The sequence below is a fragment of the Anomalospiza imberbis genome, chromosome 20, assembly GCF_031753505.1.
Source record: "Anomalospiza imberbis isolate Cuckoo-Finch-1a 21T00152 chromosome 20, ASM3175350v1, whole genome shotgun sequence".
In the NCBI taxonomy this organism is placed as follows: Eukaryota; Metazoa; Chordata; class Aves; order Passeriformes; family Viduidae; genus Anomalospiza; species Anomalospiza imberbis.
The window spans coordinates 3,119,159-3,139,567 of NC_089700.1; the positions used below are offsets into that span (position 1 = coordinate 3,119,159).

The following is a 20,409-nucleotide window of genomic DNA, read 5'->3' on the forward strand; positions in this document are numbered from 1 at the left end:
TTTAGAGGATGCAGCCTCATTTTTATCCTAATTTCCCGACTTCATTTCCCTCTCTCTTACTCCATTGGCTGAGGTACTCAAGAGGTACAGAGTTCCTGAAATGCCTAATACCCCCTTCTAATGTATACCCCTCCTGTTTTTCTTTCCCCCTGTGTCCTTTTTCTCTAAATCCAAAGATGTAGCACAGTCTTGAGTGAGTAACGGTCTGTGTCAATTAGGGGAATTCCTAAGGAATTTATGGTTCCCCCCCATTGCTTCTTTCACCTCTCCATATTTGGCCTTATGTACCATCAGGCCAACAGTTTGTTTTTAAATATACCTTCTTCTCATTCCTTTCACCTTAAGGACACTGGCTTTTCATAGCCTTATTTTCTGCCAACCTGCAGCTGGAAGAAAGTCTGTCACCCCCTCTCAGCCCCTTTTCAGTGCTTTTTTATCCTTTTAACACCATGCATATATTTCTTCTGCAACTTGGGATTATTCTGAAAATCAAAAAATAAGTCACTATACAGCTCCATTCCACTCTTCTACAAAACAGCATTAGTTGCAAAATGGTCAGTCCTGTTAACACGCCACTTTTTGTGGTTGCTTAGCTCATACATCAGCCACCAACGATAACAATATTCAACAAGTTGTTTTCATGTCAGAGGATCACATACACACCCCCCACCCCCCACCTTTTCCAGTTCCTTATGTGAAAAACGCATATTTTATGATTGGCTTTTAGTAAATATTAAAATGAATATTATATGTGTAATGTTAGAAAGTTATGCTGTATTAATTTTCTTAACTAGTGTGTTAAGTATAGTTTTAGGTTATAACATAATGTTAAAATAGAAACTCTGTGATGTTAGATTTTTTTACTAGCTCAAGGAAAGGGATAAGATAATCAAGAAACTCTTCATACAGAGATAACAGTGGCAGGGCACATAAAGAGTTATGGCCTCCTTATCAGAAAAGACAAACATCTTTCCACCTTCTCTCTGTCTTTATGGAACTGCCGGGATTAAGTGGAAGAAGTTGACAAAAAACAGAAAAATTCTTAATTTACAAGGAATTTATGTATCATGTATGAGATATATGAATATGCAACAGGCTGTTGCTTTTAAGGGCTATTCCTTTGTTCACAAGGCATGGTTTTGGCAGCTCAGTGCCCAAAAACATCCGGATATCTGTAATTCTTTGCTTTGTATTGTCTCGTAGTGTCCTAATCCTCATTGTCCAAATTTTTCTTACTCCAATTTAATTACAATTTTTATAATTATTTTATTACTAATAAACTTTTAAGATTAAAAAACCAAGTGCTTGGTGTTTTTCACACTTTAAAACACAACTCAAGGGGAGATTTGGGGAGTCTCTTCTTCCAGGAGCTATGAAGATAGTCCCACACCGAATTTACCACCTAATGAAAAAAACCTTTCTACACCTTTATAATGTTTTTAAAACCTCGTACATTAAAAAAAAAAAAAAAACCTTCTACAAGTTTTAATAACTTTTTACAACCTTTCCCGCGACTGAAATTGTGCTATGGGCATTCCTGCATTAGCTAGTGCATGATCTTACATAAGCCAGCACAGTTACAAAAACCTCTGAGCCCTGCATTGCTTCTCTTAACCACTTACAGTTTTCAAATTACCTGGGGACTTGTACTCCCTTGAAGTACACTTTTCTAATTAGCTGGGGACTTGAAACCTTTTGATACTCACTTATACAGTTTTACAGTAATTTTTAATAGAAAATAAGAAATTATATCATTACTTTTATAACCCAATTGTATTATAGAGCTCCATTTCTGGAGGGATTCTCTGCTGCAGTTTATGGTTAGATATAATTTTATACCCTCAATAATGCCTTAATAAAACCCAGAGATTTTGCCTTGAATTCATTGGATTATAGGATCAAAGGATTTTCCTGAAAAAAGCCTTTGATGCACAGCAGAGTCCTCCATCCTGTAAACCCATGGAGCATCAAAAGCATTGTCCCATCTGGGGTCGCAAGGAAATTGTTGTCAAAATCATCAGGATAAATAAGAATCTGTAACACTGTCTTTTCAGTGTTAGGGGGTAAGGCATTATTTTATTCTTGGCCCAGATGTGTGTGTGTGTCTGACAAAGTTCCAGCCTCCACACAGATGCTGATACAAATATTTTTCAATTATTTTTTACATTTTTAGCAAACAAAAACCAGATTCTTTAGTCCTCTTATCATCTCTTTCTCAGATGGGGAGTGTCCAGCTTTCCAGGCCTTAATCTCTTCTGTATTTTCTGGTTACTCCAATGTCCTAGAAGGGTTATAAATTTAAGATCCCATGTGTCCAATCTTCAGCTCCCTTTGGCTTTGTTCATTGAAGTTTGTCAGGGTTAGTTTTAGCAAACTTAACGTTTCAGTGATTTAATGATCAAAGTAACAATAACAGCCTGTAAAGAAACTTAATTAGTGCTGGCTAAAAGTGGGCACTGCTTGCAATTAATTAAAACAACTAATTAAGTTAGGAAAGTTCTATCATTTCCAACAACAAGCAAACACGGGCACCAGGGTAGAAGTTTCCCACCCCAGCCACGGAAAATGGAAAGTGGATGTTGTGGCCCTGAAATTCTTCAAAATCACAGCAGGAATTACTGCTATTCACTGCTCAAAATGCATCTGTTACCAGAACCCAGCAGTCTCAAGACCCAGCTGGGGGGCACTGCAGGTGCCAGGAGGATGCAGAGCTTCCCAGCTAAGCAGATGGAGCAGGGCACAAGCTGCCCTTTAGAGAGTGGGGCTCGGGCTCCATATCATGGGTCAGGAACCTTGGGGAAGAAAACTTGAGCCCAGTGTTGTGACTCAGCCCATGCCCTAGTGGCACAGCCAGCCTTCCCCTGACCCATCTTGCTCACCAGGCTCTGAGCTGGGGATGCTGGTGGGGGGAGAGTCTCTTTGCTCAGCTTCCAGCCTTTATGATTACATTCAGCTCTCTGAACTAAATCATTAGTCCCCAGCACAGTTCCCATGCCCTAATTTAACTCCTCTGCTTGCATTCACCTCTGCCTGTTGGCAGCATCATCATCAGAGCCTATGTGGGTACAGCACTTCAGCCCCCCATCCTGCCAGAGCCTCCATCAGCAGCCTCAAACATCCCTATCATTGCTACACCATGCTAACACCTTCAGTGTTATGGCATCAGACTTTTATGTCCTTAACACAAAAAAATAAGATAGAGTAAGTGTGCCCTCTTATGAGAGATCTACTTGGTGGGGTATAACCTGCAAACAAGCCCCTTTCAGACATTTGGGAAGAAAAAATGAGTTTTTATCTCTGAATCATGTTTCCTAATTGGGGATGTCACAGGTTTGAGTATCAGGCAGAAACAAGAAAGACTCAAATTTTGATGCCAGCTGCTCAGATGTTAAACCATACTTCTACCTGGGGTCACTGATACAGACTTTGCCACTTTTGTGCCATATTTAGCTGGGATTTTGTTATCTCGTGTGATCATTTACATATAACTCCAGAACAAATTCAAATCCTGATCCAGGAAACTGCAGGCCTTGAAACATGTCTACTCACCATCAAATAACACTTACACCCAGCATCTAATAACACTTCCATGCACTGTCCAAAGCCTTCTCATGGCCTGAAGAGACACAGACTCAAGCAGAGCAAAAACATGTAAAACAAATAAAGCAGATTCCATTCAGAAAAACTGCCAGGAGTGATTTTGATCCTCTGTCTGCCACCATCTACCCACCAGCAGACCACAGCCGCTGCTGTTGGGGTAGGTTTGCTGTGACAAGCCTGTGGTGACCCATCCTGCAGTCCTGGAGGGACACTCATCAGTGGTCACCTCACAGTGACACCATGTATCACTGTTTATAATGACTCCAAAGCTAGAAGCCCCAGGGCTCTTGCTCCACTATTGGCTCCTGCTGGGCTGCATTTACCTACGCACAAGCCAGGATGTTTCTTCTTCTTGGTTTGTCACACAGACATTCCCACTGTGTCTCACCCATGCACGGCTCTCAGCAGGCACAAAGCACAGGTTAAACACATGCAGTGGAAAGTAACAGCATTTGCTTCTGCAGCTTCTGCTGCCAAACTACAGGAATGGAATGGAAATATAAGGGCAGGAATTTCAAATTATAGCCCTCAATTTATTGGTTTGTTTATTATATGGGGGAAAGTAGTCCAGGGTATGTGGAGGAGTCTAGGGCCACCCCTGCATGCACTCAGCATTGCCTCTTGCAGTGGTCCAGTGTTACGGAGCCTGTGGAGCATCAGTGTGATCAGCCTGCAGAACAGGAGGCTCAGGGGGATCTTCTTGCTTACAACCACCTGAAAGGATGTTGTAGCCAGGCAGGCAGCGGTCTCTTCTCGCAGGTAACAAGTGATACAACAAGAGGAAACGAGCAGGGGATGTTTAGATTTGGTATTAGGGAAAATGTCTTCCACAAAAGGGAGGTCAGGCATTGAAATAAACTGTCCAGGAAAGCGCAGGCATCGCCATCATCCTGCCACCATTCAAGAAATGTGTGGATGTGGTCCTTAGGCATGTGGTTTAGCGGTGAACATGGCAGTGCTGGGTTAATGGTGGGACTCAATCTTACAGATCTTTCCCAAATTAAACAACTCCACAATTCTGTTGTGGGAGCTTCCTCCCCAAAAGGCATCAAAGCCTCCCATAAAATCAGAATGATAATCCTAAAACCATAAATTGTGAAGGACTTCAGTGGCTGAAGAACTTTCCTGGTTCAGATGCCAGTTAAATGTACACAATCCAATCTTTCTGTGCCTTTCAAAGTCTGGGATGGCAGGAGACTCAACACGGGAGGGCTTGGGGGGATCTCACCTCTTTAGGGGCCTGACACCTCCTTCCCCCCTAATGCACTTGGGCTTCAGAGCCAACAGAACTCATGGGTGAAGGTGACTGATGCTTGGGAGGGCTGGCTCCCTCCTCTGTCACCACTGCAGTTCAGTACCAGTCTCTGGCAGCTCTGTACATACATTTTTACACCTTTGAGTTAAATTGAATGAAGCATTAAAACATTTCAGACCTCTTGGCTTCAGGCAGTGATGACACTAAGGATTTACTGAGCTGCCAGAGCCCAACAAAGCCTGTCCAAGGGGTGCCCTTCTGCCCTTATTCTTACCTAAAAATGTTATTTATCAATACGATATGTAATAAAATAAGCACTTTTAAGAGCAAGGCAACACTTTTTATTTTTATTTAAAAAGGCCTTGATGGCAGGAATATAGTGTAAAAATCATTGGAAAAACTAAAAGGCATCGATACATATTGGAATATACACTTTTTACATAAATTACATTTATTTATTTTTTTCTTTCATTTGAGGTTCTTATTTGATATTGAGGTCTAATAGTTAATAGGTCCTGGGATCTGGACGTTTAGACCACCATAGTCTAACATGTACATGTTCATGGGCCATTGCTGAAAGAGAGGGAGAGAAAAAGAAGGCAAAAGTCTCCGTTAGGACACAACACAAAACCATGCATACATCAAATCTCTGACACGTTCCAACAACTGGCTGTTGCTCCCACTTTCCAAGTAAGAGAAAAGAACCAACCCCAAACCAAAACACCACTAGCAAACTTGACAAAAACCCTTGAAAGGTTTTATTTCTCTTGTGCATTTTTGGGGAGTTTTATTTGGTATCATCTGCAACTGAAGCCAAGCCCTGAAGGAGTGCAGTTGTATGCATGTCCCTGACTTTATCTCCTATTTTTTGTGTTCTGTGGCATTCTAGATCTCTGCATTGCTCCCAGAACCAAGCTAGAGGTACACCCAGCACAGCTTGGACCATGGGGAACCACCGGGTTCTGCTGAGAGGCACCACAGACCCGAGGTGATGTCACTAGCAATCGTGTTTTACCCACGGGGGTGGAGGGATTTGCTTGAGCCTGTCTCATATGCAGCACCCACTGAGGCACACTGCAGGAATGCAGGAGAGCCCCTGGGGGTGTTGGGCACTTTGATCTGCTGACCTCCCCCATACAAAACCTGCAGAAAAAGACAGCCCCACAGGTGTGTCTCCTCCTTTGCCAAACCTGCTTGTGCCATTTTACATCATACTTTATAGTGTTTGTCAGGTAGAGGGAGGTGGTGACAGCTCGAGGAGAACAGAGCAGCATCCTGAAGCAGAAAGACAGGCAGGCAGTAACCCCCCTAATATCTGGAAGGCTTTACCACAAGCGAGATCTGATTTGTTGATGATGTAGACTCCATATTGGAAGAAGAGGAAGAGGAAGAAGAGGAAGAGGAAGATACCGAGTTCCCTTCGGAGATCCTCTTCCGCTTCCGTTTGGGAACACTGATGTCTTTCTCTGCAAGGAGAGAGGGAAGGCGTGAGGTGTCCAAGCCCCGAGAGTGGTCCCTAAATGTGGGGATTCATCTTGCCACTCTGACCTTGCCTTCCACAAAGCATCCCCCTACAGTGATCAGCTGTGCTGCCACTGGCGACACAGGCTTGGCCTCCATGAGTGACACAGAGCTGTCAGCTTTCCTCACACTGCAGGCATGCTCTGGCTTGCCAGATCTGCCTTCTCTATCCATCCACCTCTTTTCATAAAACATAGGATTGTAGTTATCTCTAGGGCTGCTAATTCTGACACATTTAATTAAAACTGTCTGAGATTTATCACGACGATGGGACAGAGAGAGAAACACATTCCCAGTGATAACAGAAAATCTTGTTGCCTTAGAAATTCAATTGCTAAATGATGGCTCAAATTAAGGGCTTTAACCAGGAAATAAATTGCTCATGGTGAGTAAATTGCTAATGGGAGAGGGATAACCACATCCTCCAGAACATGCTGGAAGTTTGAGCCAAACAGCCCAGTCTTCCCACAGCTCACAGAAGTGGAGTCCTCCAAGAAGACAGTTTACTCTGGAACAGATGCTGAGCCTAACTTTTTGTAGGTAGGATTTTCTCCCCATCCTGCCCTGGGGATATGAGAGGTTCAAACGCCACCTCACAACTCCTATCCATTTTCTCTCCCACAGGGCCAGGAAAGGCACATTTATGTCCTAGCCCTTCCCTTACCTGTTCGTTTGGCCTCGGTGCAGATTTCAGCAAATGGCCTGTGGAAGAGACAAGGGATGAATCAGTGGTTTCACTCTGTGTGCCTGCCTGTGCTGGGACACAACCCAGACCCTGACCCTGAGCTGACTCCTCCAACACCCCTTTGTGTGGAAAGGGGACTTGGAGCATCCCCAGTGCATCCTGGAGAGAAGCAACCTGAAAGAGCTTAGCTGGGTCTCTGAGTTACCAGCCCCCATGTCATGTCCCTTCCCAGCATCACCATCCCAAATCACACAAGAAAGAGGGGACAAATTGGCCATGCTAACCCTTCACTGTGCCCACCCCTGGGCAAGTACCTCCCTGCAGCACAGGACAGTGGATGCCAGGGATGGAGCAGGTCCTCCACAGGTATGTGGTGGCTCCGGTGGCCTCATGGTGAGTTGCTCTGTTTATGGCTGAAGAAGCAAGGACAACACTTAACAAACAGAAACTTCCCCCATCACAAAGCTGGGAAAACTTACTGGAGCTGGTTTATAATCACTATTCGGATGCTCTCCCGTGCCTTCAGGATCTTCTCCAGCCGATGAATGTCATAGGTATTGGGATTTCTGAAAGGGATATCGTCCGGCAGCCCAGTAACCTCCACAGAGTCAGGACTGTCCCTGATGAGTTTATAGGGCACCATGACAGGCCGGTTCAAGCCTAGAGCCTCTCCTGTAATGGCAGAACAGAAGACAGCACAATAGCTTTACCCTACAATGTGGATATTGTCAGTTCAGTCAGAGAGAAAAAGAGAAAGATTTCTGCCAGGCTAAGCCTGGGAAAAAGTCCAAGAGGAATGTAAACAATCTATTATCTTGTTTTCCATTCATATTGTTTATAGATATGTTCTACCACACTGACCTAAGTCCAGTGTACCAATCAGGTGGAATGTTTTTACTCTAAGACCAATGGAATTAATGTTCACGATGTTCTCTATAAAAGAGAGACGTACTTTGAATAAACACTCATTTTACCTTCTGAAATTGTACGAGTCATTTTGCCCGCCCCTAGCTCAACAGCGTCACTACAGGGCTCTAGAACCAACTGAAGGACTAAGAACACTGGGGGACTTTGGGATGCCATGGCTGCTATGGTGCCCAGCCTTTGCTGCAGTCACATCCCACCCATCCATTTTACATGTACCTGCCCAATTTATTGTCTGCTCTGTTAGTCTTCCTTTAGAATTCTGCCAGAAGCCTCAGGCGAGTTCAGAACACACACACTGCCACACTTGCCCAAGCCCATGGCTGGACCGGCAGCAGCAGCATGCAAGACAGCCCAGGACAGAGGGGAAATGGAAGGGATTTGCCCATTTCCTCTTGCCTCTGTACATCAGCAGGTCTGGGGGGGTCACTGGGGTGGAGATCAAAGCCATCATCACATCACATCACATCACATCACATCACATCACATCACATCACATCACATCACACCACACCACATCACACCACATCACACCACATCAATCACTCCTGCCCATTTCTTGAATCAATTTATCTCTTTGGCCTCACAACATCCTATGGCAGTGATACACCTCAGTACTTCCTTCTGTACAAGTAAACCTGCTGCTCACCTCTCTGGGTACCCCTCAATTTCCTGCTCACTGGGGAGCAGAGAACATCCCTCACTCCTATCTTGTTTCTGACTGTAAGAGCCTGGTCCCACCTTGTAACTCTGCAGCCCCAAAACCTGAAGCTGTTAGTGGCTGCACAGCCACATTTCTGGCTTTCCTCCTGGAAAGTTTGTCCCATCAAAGGCTGACATCAGACTGAACAAATCCTGCTGCTGTGCTGCATTTTGCCACGCCCCTTCCCCTCTCCAAGGATGAGCTATCAACAAGAAGATAATGGTCCCACCTGCCAAGAGTGAGACACAGGGACATCCCTGGGGACATGGAGCAGCAGGACAGTATCTGTGCTGCAGCAGCTGCCATGGGCTTGGGCTATAAATAGAGGCCTTTGTGGAAATAATTTTAACTGTGGCTGCTCTCAGCAAAACCAGCCTCACCCTATGATGCCTACAAGCAGAGACTCACCGTATTTTTCATTGAAAAGCTCTTTCACTTGCTCTCGCAGAATCACCTTCTCTCCAAGCCTGTTGGCATCGTCCTCATCTGCAAAAGCAAGAAAGAACAGGGGTGAAGTTAACTTGTTTCCTTCTGAGCCCCTGGAAACCCAATCTCACTGACACAATGCAGGACAGCACCCCTGTCCCTCTGCCCCAGCATGGCCTGGGGACACCTCAGAGGTGTTGCTCTCTGCTTGCACCCTGCCACACCTTTCAGAGCTGTGCAAAGCAGCTCTAAAATGCTGCCAGATCTCCATTTGCCATGTGCTGCCACAGCTAAAAGCATTTTGTATCTACTTTGCAGGGCTATAAATGACTAGAAAAAATGCAAAGCAATGAAGACTCAAGCCCTCAGTGCCATGAATGCTCCCACAAGTGACATCAAGGAATGAGAGAGCACTTTTTTGGCTAAGCTCCTAAGTGAAGTATTGTTTTATAATATGCCATATTATCAGCTTGGCTTTCCTAACTTTTTAAATTATCCTCATTGTGCTAAACAGTTTCTCTTTCATTCTCTAGTTTCAAACAATGTGCCTAAGTTAGCAGATTTTTACACGCAGCTATTTAGCATCCTCAGGAGGCTCCAGGACAAATTACTGGGGTCATGACCTTAACCTTTGAGCTAGGGTAAATGACCCTAACCCTAACCTGTCCCTTTAATGCCTTTTTTCATCCAGAGGTATAAAGTACCAAGTGAACACACCTTATCTGCCTCTTGCTGTGGCCACCCCTGCAGCTCCCAGCAAGCTGGGATGCACAATGCAGCACCAGCTCAGTGGGGTGGACTCCTCACCTTCTCTCCTCCCAAAGAAGATCCCCACTGCACCCAAGGCAGGCACTGTCACCCAGGCTGGCAAGCCACTGGGTAAAAATAATGGAACCACTGAATGGTTTGGGTTAAAAAGGACCTTCTAAGACCATCCAGTTCCAAGTTCCTGCCATGGCCAGACACAGTAAGGTGTGCCTTACAGACACAGTGCTGTGTGCTCTGTGCAAGTGGTGGGGGGCTCATGCTCCTGCTGCTGGCTCAGGTGATGGTGGAGGGTGGCTCAAAAGGGTAGAAAGAGGTGCTGGGAGTTGCTGCCCAAATCCCATCTTCAGTATTGGCATCCTCAGGCGTCTCAAAAAACATTTAATCACAGTCTTTCTGTTAATGCTTTGAGCCAAGAGCTTTGAATCCAGCCCTCAGCACCAGGCAGCTCAGGACATTTTGGGGGCAGAGACTGCCAGGAGACATTGTTCAAGCCCTTGTTCAAAGTCCCTTTCCAGCTCTCCTGGAGCCTCTTTAGGCACTGGAAGGGGTTCTAAGGTCTCCCTACAGCCTTCTGTTCTTCAGGGGAACACTTCCAGCTGTCCCAGCCTGGCTCCAGAGCAGGAGTGCTCCAGCTCTTGGGTGAGTTTGTAGCCTCCTTTGGACTCATTCCAACAGGTTCAGGTTCAGGTCTTTCTTGTGTTGGAGCCTCAGCCAGATGCAGTGCTTCAGGTGGGGTCTCACAAGAGCTATTCATAGTTGGTTTCTACAGCATCAAGGTGATCCCTACAAACCCTGGCATGAGAGAATCAAGGCATCCTCTGCCCTCAGTCTACAGCTATTCAGTTTCATTTTGAGCAATCACATGATTATGATTTTTTATTATTTTGAGTAATCATATGATTTTTGTTTTGGTTTTAAGCAAACACATGGCTGGAAGTTTTGTTTTAAATGCAAGGTGAAAATCTACTGCAAGTCCTGCCCCCTGCATGGGACTGATTTCAGTGCTCAGCACTCCAGGCAGAAAGATCCCATCCCACATCTCAGCCACTCTGCTGCTGTGGGAGCTGGAGAGAAGCTGGCAACATCAAACCTCTGCACCCTGTTACTGCAGGGTACAGCCTCAAAAAAGCCTCTTCTCTGCCTGGAAAACAATTGCTTCGCCTGGATATCACATACACACACAAAACCAAAAAAAAATTCCCCAAAAAAAAAAAAAAAAAAAAAAAAAAAAAAAAAAAAAAAAAAAAAAAAAAAAAAAAAAAACCAAAAAAAAAACCACACCCCAAAACCAAAAACAACCCAAGAACTTTCTGCAAAGAAAGCTCAGGGCCAAGTTCTGCTTCAAATTCGGAAATGGCAACAAAGCAGCTTGAATGGCATGGAGCAAAACATAAATACAAGAGATGAAGATTTCTAAGTGATGCCTTGCAGTGCCACTCTGGAGGCCACGGTGGAGCAGAGGGGACAGCCCTGTGGGCTCCCTCTGTGACTTCCTTGTCATCACTGCTCAGTTTCTGGGCTGTATATACGTACCCGTATGGATGTGTAGATGGTAGCAGACAAAGACACACCAAAATTCAGTGTTCTCACTCATTTAATTCTCTGGGACTGAAAAATGCAGCAGGTCTTACCTTTCTGCTCATGCCCCGAAAGACCCAAGTGCAAGAAACAAGATCCCAAGGGATCTTGTTTTTTCCACCTTGAGGTGGGCACTACTCCCACATTCCCATTCAAGGACACAAACAAATGTAGTGAAAATCCTGGAACTGAGCATGCATAACAGTGAAGCCAAAGAGGAGCCTCTGGCCAGTGGCACTGCTTCCCAGGGACTTACCCCTCCGTGCCCAGGCAAGAGGGATTTCCATCTCCCTTTGACTTTACCCATTTGGGTTTGGGAATTAAGCAACTCAAGGAGTAAACTGAAGGAAGAAGTAAATCAAGGAGGCGACTAGTGCTCCTGAAATGTCCTTCCCATAGAGCAGGCTTATCCATGCTGCTGGCTTCAGATCTGTGTTATCTTTTAAAAAAAAAATTAAAATAGTAGCTAGTTGATTATTTTTTTTCCCCAATTCAGTTTGCCTGAAGTCAGCACCTCTGCACTCCACAGGCATTTACATACAAGTGGTCACATTTTTAAAGCACCACTTACTTTTTTTCTACAGACTTTCAGAGCTTTACATTTCTTTGAGAGACAGCAAGCTACTTTTAATAATTATAAAAACTGAGGTTTAGGTGTCTGCTGTTGGGCAATAGAATCCAAACCACTGCTTATTCTTCTAGTGAGTCAAAAAAAAAAAAACCCACACAAAACCAAATCCAGGGTGTCCCATGGATAAATAATGGTTCTGTCTGTGTTCATGATGTCATGTGCAGAACCTTGATCTCAGTGGTGAAGCCACAGCATAGCTGGGCAGGGTGCCCAACGGAGCCTTCTTCCTTTCCATACCCTCAAACGCTGCTCAAGGGGATGTCTGTCCTCTGCTCAGCCACAGCTCATGGAGTAACAACTAACCTGCTGTTACCCTAAGACTTGTCCTGAAGCCCATTTCATCAGGAAAACTGTCACTGCCCAACACATCTCTCTGAGAATATGAACCAGATCCCTTCTGCAGACAATCCCAGACTCATCAAAGAGACACTCAGCTGGCAGGCTGAGAGCAGGCTCCTTACAGCAGCCTGGGATCTGGCCCTGAATCCTAAGAGGAATCTTTCCCCTTCCAGCTTCCATGGCTGCAATTCAGTTATACCCCTGTGTAAATCCAGAATAAATGTGCTGACTTTACTGAGGCTATTCTGCAGTAACTCAGGTTTAAATGCAGTTTGATTTAGCTTAACATATGCATGTTTTGAAAGCAGAGATATAAACTTGTGGCAGCAGCAATTAACACCTAGACCCACAGCCAAAATCCCAGCTGGTGGCACTAAGGCTGGATCTGCTGTAGCTAGGTGTAGCCACAGGCACAGGCAGGTCAGCTCTTTCTTACTCCTGCACATCAGTCTGTCTTGCTTCCCTGGAGCCTTCATGGCTACTCACCAGCCCTGACCCAGAGTATGTGTTAAAGCAAAGCAAAAACAAACCCAACCCAAATCCATGGAAGATCTCCTTAGGAATGGCAAGTGGATTTGTAACAAATTAATCGCTGGGACACGTGGATGAAGGATGAGAAGAACATGGCAGGTTCATTTGGCTGGAGTGATGGCATCGATGCTCAGGGACTACAGCAACGGTGCTTAGAAATGCAGAAAGGATTAATAACAACAATAAAACACTGTATCATTCAGTTCTGGACACTACAGGGAAACAGCAGCAGGGGAAAAACAATACCTGAAATTTGGGGGGTTTAGACATTTTCATTCCCATATTAAAACACAGGTGCATTTCTTGTCTGCTACCATCTACGATGCATCAACTGAGCTACGTACCATTTAGAGCAGCATAGGCTTTTTCCAAAGATGTTATCCGTCTAGGGGCTACAGCGCAAGTTAATGGAAGACAAAAACAAAAAAAAAAGAGAAAGAAAAAGAGATCCATGAGTGCTGCAGCTTGGTTCCTTGGTCACAAACAAAAGCAAAACCCAGGATTAAAATTCCTCTGGCCCCTTGGCACAGAGACTTTTTGATAGCTAATAACTGCTGGGCAAGTTATTTACTGGTGAGCTGGGCTTTCCACCTCATACCAGGACCTGCTTTGCTGGAATGTGCTTAAGCCTGCAAGCATCCCTTTGGCTCTCCTGAGCAGCTTAAGGTCCACATGTGCATAAGGATGCATGGCCAAATGACAGCATTTATGGCATGTGCCAGAGCAGCAGCAGCTGCGTTGCACAGCTGTTCCAGTGCCAGAGGAGAAAAAAAAATCTCAGGTTAAAGCAGATGAAAAGCAAACAGGGAGATCATGACAGTTCTGCATCAATAGGAGAAATGGGAGAAAAAGGAATCCCTAAGGAGAGGCTGGTGCTTGCCACTGATTCCAAAGTGATGAGTGACATAAAAAGAAATTAACTGCCTGTGGAAAAACAGCCAGGGATGGGACTGTGGCCTGGATTTGCATGATGGGCAAAAGGAGGAATGAAGTGGCTCATCCTGCTGAAGCCACAGCCACAGGGAGAGCTGGTGGGGAGGGTCAGGGCTGCAGCACCAGGGCAAGGAAGGGGCTCAGAGGGGAGACTCTTGGTGCCAAACTGCAGTGAGCTGACACCAGCAAACAGAAGGGGACTTGGGAGACGGCAGGAGCATGTGTCCAAATCTCCTAAGCAGAGGCACAAGCAATCTGAAGTAGCTCCAAATACCTAGCTCAAAATACGTGTTCCCCATTTCAAGCAGGCTCAGGAAAGCAGCAACTGCAGCACAGAGCTCTGCTGATGCCCTGCAGGGGGGAGGAGAGCCCTTCAGTTCAGCAGCTCAAAGGAACAGAAAAAACATGTGGTTCTGCCCAGAGCAGCTGCAGGCACTGAGATTTGGGTGTAGACCCACATGAGCTGGGGCTCTTCACCCCTGAGCTGCAGGAAGACAAATCCTGCCATAAGTAGTTGCAGCAGTGCCACTCACTGCCATGCTGCAGGATCCTCCCCCAAAATAAGAGATGATCTCTGCAGCTTGGTCCCCTAAATCTCTGGTGACACCCTGTGGGCAGCACCCACTGCACTAAATGCTTATAAAGAGGGGAGGAGATACAGGTGGGTCATGCTGGGAAAGCCAAGCTAGAGTCCAAGCCAGGAGGGAGCAAGGTCCTGGCATGGCTTCTGTCAAGGAGGAATGCAGGCAGGAGTGCAGGCAGACTGCAGGCAGCAAGGGAGAGCAACACACGGCAGGATCTTTCCAATATGGCTCAGAACTGGTTGAGAAAAGGCAGCATGGCATTTCCTTTGGTTGGCAGCAACTCAAAGGCTTTTGCAGCATTTCAAGGTGCTGTTATGAAATTACCTTAAGAAAGGTAATTCAGATTTCTTGTCCTGCTAACTCAAACGTGGCATTCAGCCTGAACCACAGGAAGCATCCCGCCAGGTTCAGGACAACTGTCCTGCAAGGTCTGGAGTGCATCCCAACGTGCCAGGATGGAATGGCACCCATCTCACTGCTTGATAAGCACCCTGAAAGTTGAGGGGGGTTGGGGTCTCTGAAGGACACAACAGGATATGAGGGTGGTGGAGAGCAGGGGGAAGGAAAGAGCAAAGTGAACACAAGGGCTTGCAAGAGCTGGGTGATGGTGCTGCCCTCTCGACAGCGAGGATGCCACACACAGAGGCAAATGGGAAAAGGAGACCAAAGCTAGGGAAATAAAGATGATTGGAATCATAAACATGCTTAAAAACAAGCTTTGAAGTTCCACAGCTATTCACACCTGCTTGAATTTTAACCCTCATAATTATCCATATATAAAAACATGTATTTTTATACACACACACACATGTATTCAACCTGCCTGAATTTTTACCTTAGACTAGAAACAGTGACTAGTTGAACACTCAAAAATAATCACCCTGGGCCTGGCTGGTGGGTTAAAAAGGGTTGAGGAGTGAAGGGAGATGGATATGGACCCTGAAAAGCAGCCTGGTGATGGAGCAAGATGTGTTCAGCCCTCATCACAGCTTTCCTCTTTTCTATTTTTCTTGCTAGGAGTTTCCAATGTGAGGCAAATCTCATCAAAGTCTTGAGGAGGATTGTGCTCTTGTGATTAAAAAAAAGAAATATATATAAAGGATGCCTGGATGTGTGGGTTTTTCAATTAAATAACACTGCCTGCCCTACTTTATTAATTGGAGTATGGAAAATAATCTGTGATGATGGTAGGGAGCTTGGGGAATAGGACAGATGGAGCTGGTCTACATTTTCAATCAAAGCACATAAAAATTAACATACAGAAAGGGTTTTTTTTGTGTGTGTATGTGTGTGTGTATGCTAGATTACTTATGCTTTTTTCAAAGGTTCATAGTGAGCCAGTTTTGTGTCTGTGCATCAGGAGAGAAAAAACAAAAGGATGAGAGTAGTGTTTATAGCACTAGAGCTTCACCCCTGCTCGTTCACTCCTGTTTAATCCTGAAAGATCATGCTGCTTTCAAAAAGGGGTTTTGAAAGTCTCTTTTGCAGAGCAGAGACCAGCAATGGGGAGAAGAGGCACTGGAAATCAAAAGGAAAACTTCTGGATGCCAGGAGGGTTGTGCTCCTGGGCTAAAGGCTAAAGGAAGCCATGCGGGTGAAGTGCTGGCACTGGTGGCCTCAGGGACCATTGTCCCATCTTTGAGAGGCTGTAAACCTGCACTGCTGAAGGGTATTTTTCCAAAAATGAGCCTCATTCCCTGCGAAATCCACCTCCTTCTGCAAACAGCATCCCTGCAGGCACACAGCCCCCAGCTGCTTCTGCACTAGCCACTCCCCCATCTCCCATTCAAGGAAAAATACCATCTCAGCATACAAATTACAGATTGTCTTGAGAAAAAGGCACATGAGGCACTCAGATTATACTGAAATCCTTTTACCTGTTTCTGTTACACTTAAAAATGGGTGTCCCCAAAAGAAAGAGATCTGTGGTCCTGCAGTTACCAGGAATGCCCTTTGCAGCTGTGCTGGTTTGGCAGCACAGCAATGCGGGAGGTGCACAACTTTAAAGCCTATTAAACCCCATAAAGGTTTAACCTAAAAGGTTAAAAGTTTAACCTAAAGGCAACTACAATCATTCCAAAGTGATTTTAGTTTAAAATTACATTAAATTTCCCTTTTTCCTAAACATGTGTACACTTCATGTAATTTTTTAGCCAAAATGACCCACAAAACCCATTAGCTTCCCTTACATTTATAATTCTACCTCCTGAGCTTTCCAGCTTTTAGAGACCTCTGCAATGCCATATGTGGGAGTAACTATTGCTTTCATTTTAACCCTCCTCTGTGAAATAAAAGTGATTTTCATTGACTTTTTTTTAATGCCAAGCATGCTGCTGCTCTTCATTTTCCATGACAGGCCTTCACTACACAGTAATGAGGACTCTTTAATTTAAACTTTAGTGACCTATGGCTAGTTGGAAATCATTCATTTTCTTAAGGCAGATGAAAAGCAGTCAAAGCCAAGGCAGTGACTGCATCACTGTATTGCCACCAACCACTTTGGGGTAGTGGGGTAGAAAAGCAAACAATGGGTTAATGGCTGCCATTGAGGATTAGGGAGGGGCAAAACACAATCAGCTCTTTTCTGGAAGAGACATTCCAGTGGTAATCTCACTACTAGAAAATACTTATGAGTCCTGAAATTGTCTCTGAAGATTTGGCAAATACAGGAGTTTGTCTATAACAAATTGAGATGTCAAGTAAGAAAAAACCCTCACCTGTATCTGCTCTTATTTAAAACCTCAGTGGGAGGAGAGGGAGTGAAGCACCCAGCCTGGCAGGGATGCTGTGACCTGCTGAGCCCACTTGAGTACTGAAATACACATAAAATATGTCTCTGGGTTTGTGCAAGAAGGCTGGTCTGTGAGGGGAGCAAAAATGTTATGCATTGAAAAGAAAATCAATTTCCTCTACATCTCTTTTTCTCAGGCTGTGTCTGCCAGCCAGGTAGCAGCCTGAAGTGTGTGCCTTCTGATGTGCTCCTCTGTTAATGGTGTGATTTGTGTCAGATCAACATCTCTTAACATAATTACACTATTTAGAGTGGGGGAATGGAAAGACAAGATGTGGCTGGAGGAGTGTATACACAGCCATGGAATTCTGTGGAAAACTAGAGTTCTACAAAACTCGTGCTTCAGTGAGGGCTCACTTTAGGTCCCGCTGATGAGAACTGGCACATTGCTGCTTAGGACCAAAAGATACAAGTCTAAGGCCAAGTTCCACAGAGGTCTTGGGAGACCTCCCTGTCATTGGCTGGGCCCTACACAGGGACACAAAAGTGAACACATGGACCATGCCTGAATCTTCCTCGAAGTGAACACATGGACCATGCCCGAATCTTCCTCGAAGTGAACACATGGACCATGCCCGAATCTTCCTCGAAGTGAACCCATGGACCATGCCCGAATCTTCCTAGGAGTGAACCCATGGACCATGCCCGAATCTTCCTAGGAGTGAACCCATGGACCATGCCTGAATCTTCCTAGGAGTGAACACATGGACCATGCCTGAATCTTCCTAGGAGTGAACCCATGGACCATGCCTGAATCTTCCTAGGAGTGAACACATGGACCATGCCTGAATCTTCCTAGGAGTGAACCCATGGACCATGCCTGAATCTTCCTAGAAGCGAACACATGGACCATGCCTGAATCTTCCTAGGAGTGAACCCATGGACCATGCCTGAATCTTCCTAGGAGTGAACACATGGACCATGCCCAAATTTTCCTACAAGTGAACACATGGACCATGCCTGAATTTTACTGACAGCTCACCTTTTGTTAGAGCTCTAACACCTTTCTGCTATTCCCATTAAGGGCATATAAATGTTTTCCTGTCTGTCATATTTGTCTTTCCTAAATTGTGCCATTGCCATGGAGGCTGGCCAAGGAAATGGGAAGCCACGAATAAAGATGACAAGGTTCTTTGCACCCATCTGTGCTCTTCCAACAGTTGTAATTACAGACATTTAAAATCAAGACAGGTTTTTAAACACATTTCTGACAGCAACTCTCTTTTCTGAGCAACCAAGAAATGAGAGACAGCTACTGCAGGGACTGACAGTGAAGGACACAGCTCTGGGATGATGATTTGAGCAGCTGTGTATGGAGCTCACCCTGGACACCCTGTCCTCTCCTCTGCCATGTCTTCCCTGGTATATCTGCCTGTGGAATGTTCACGAGCTGGAGTGGACCTTCACTGCCATGCTACTGCAGCCCAACATGGACCCTTGTGGTTAATCACCCCTTACCCATGACCTTCCCTCACCACCCAACCCACCAGCTCATTACAGCACAGATTTTAAGCAAACACTTAAGAAAGTGGGTGATTTCTTAAACACACAAAACAGATCCCTGCCCTAGATTAGCTCTTGAAAAATGCCATCATTTCAAGGCAACAGCAGCAGTACTGATGGGTGATGCTGAGGCCAACTGGCTCAGGCAGCAAATGCACCAAACAACAACAAAACCAAAGTGGGAAGCCCAGGAAAGTGAAGTAGAACAACCTTCCTCCAGCTGATAAAATTATTGCTTGCCATCCAGTTTACCACAGACTGACCACCACTAAACACCTAGTCAATGCATTGCTTAGGCAAAAAGGTATCATCTCTTACCAGGTTTGGGGATGAGTCCTTGAAAAGGCCTGTGAAAAATAAGGAAAAAAGGAGATTTAAAATGAAATGGTATCTGGAAGCAAGCATGCCTGGCCCGAACACCCTCCTGTGGCCCATGGAAGGCTGGGGATCAGCCTGTCCTTCACACAACTCATGTGGGACCAACAGGAGCTCTGTGGGGATGAGGTCCCTGCTCGGGGCAGCAACCCCTGCTTGGGGCAGCATGATGTACCTCATGCCCCATGATAAGAAGACAAACAACATGGTCCAGCAAAAGGGTCACAGAGCCACTCTTAAGCCCATTTTTTTCCTGACTCACTTTAGTGTGATACATAGCTGAAGTGCTTTTCCCTCCCTTCCCACCTGTGTCCATGCCCTTTGGCTGTGAAACACAGAGGATCCTGCCACGAACAGAGGCTGCTAAAGCACAGCAGGGCTCTCAGCACTGCCCTGCACCAGCAATAATCTGTCTCAAGCCTCTAAAAAGGGGGCTGGGATTTTTCTCTGCCTGGAGATCAGTCTCACCAAGCACCTTTTTCTCCTGCCACTGCCTCCCCCATCATCTCCTCAGGCAGTGGATGGGAAGAAAGCAGGAGTGTCTGGTTTATGGCCCCCTCCTTTCTGATGAACCACTAGCTGCCACCTTAATTGCTGTCTTGGGGGACTGGAGGCACTTACAGACCTGCCCCCATGGGGCTGCAGAGCAGGGAGTGCCTTTAGGTGGGCTCCCTCCTGTCCCCCTGTCTGGCTCCCCAGGATGGCTGACACCTCTCACCACATACCTTGTCACAGTGAACTTGATTTTATCAGCGACGGCCAGTATCCTCTCCAGGTTCTGGGAGCCAAAGGTGCAGGGCTTCCTGAAGGGGATCCCAGGAGGCAATCCCTCTATAATCACCGACCCTGGGTTGCTCTTAATGCGCTTGTATGGCACTTGCACAGGGTATTTAATCCCCAAGGCCTCACCTAGGAGAGAAGTGAGTGGGAATTAAGTAGTGAGTGTGCAGGATGTCAGGGATGCCATTTCTGCTGCAGCTCTGGCTTTATCCCCAGCCCTATCAAGGCACAGCACAGTGTGGGCAGGCTGCTCGAGGCAGCAGGTCAGCATTAGATCAAAGACCAACATTTTCAGGCTGCCTCCATGATGGCAGTGGAGGGGTCCAAATACAGGCACATGTGTGCAGCAGAGCTCATGGGGCTGAGCAGATGCACTGTCCTGCATGATGATGCCCATGCACAGCAGTGGGAGGGATGGAAAGCTGCTGTTCTCTGTTTTGGGATGTTATTTGGAGATAACTCCACAGCTGTGTTCCCTCTCT

At 45.7% G+C, this 20,409-nt stretch overlaps 1 protein-coding gene across 9 annotated transcripts in view; it reads right to left on the reverse strand.

The window, feature by feature from the left end:
- Window positions 1–5,283: 5,283 nt before the first annotated feature.
- Window positions 5,284–20,409, reverse strand: part of GTF2IRD1 (GTF2I repeat domain containing 1) — a 70,296-nt gene continuing 55,170 nt past the window's right edge. For 7 of the 9 annotated variants that reach the window (XM_068210140.1, XM_068210139.1, XM_068210135.1 and 4 more), the window contains 8 exons: window positions 19,873–20,056; window positions 19,091–19,119; window positions 13,306–13,353; window positions 9,097–9,174; window positions 7,541–7,733; window positions 7,041–7,078; window positions 6,185–6,321; window positions 5,284–5,428 (listed from right to left, as the gene is read on the reverse strand). In XM_068210140.1, coding sequence (XP_068066241.1) covers window positions 5,354–5,428; window positions 6,185–6,321; window positions 7,041–7,078; window positions 7,541–7,733; window positions 9,097–9,174; window positions 13,306–13,353; window positions 19,091–19,119; window positions 19,873–20,056 — 782 coding nt within the window. In that variant the 3' untranslated portion in view covers window positions 5,284–5,353. The remainder of the gene's footprint in view (window positions 5,429–6,184; window positions 6,322–7,040; window positions 7,079–7,540; window positions 7,734–9,096; window positions 9,175–13,305; window positions 13,354–19,090; window positions 19,120–19,872; window positions 20,057–20,409) is intronic. The other 2 variants (XM_068210138.1, XM_068210136.1) reach the window with 2 other exon arrangements.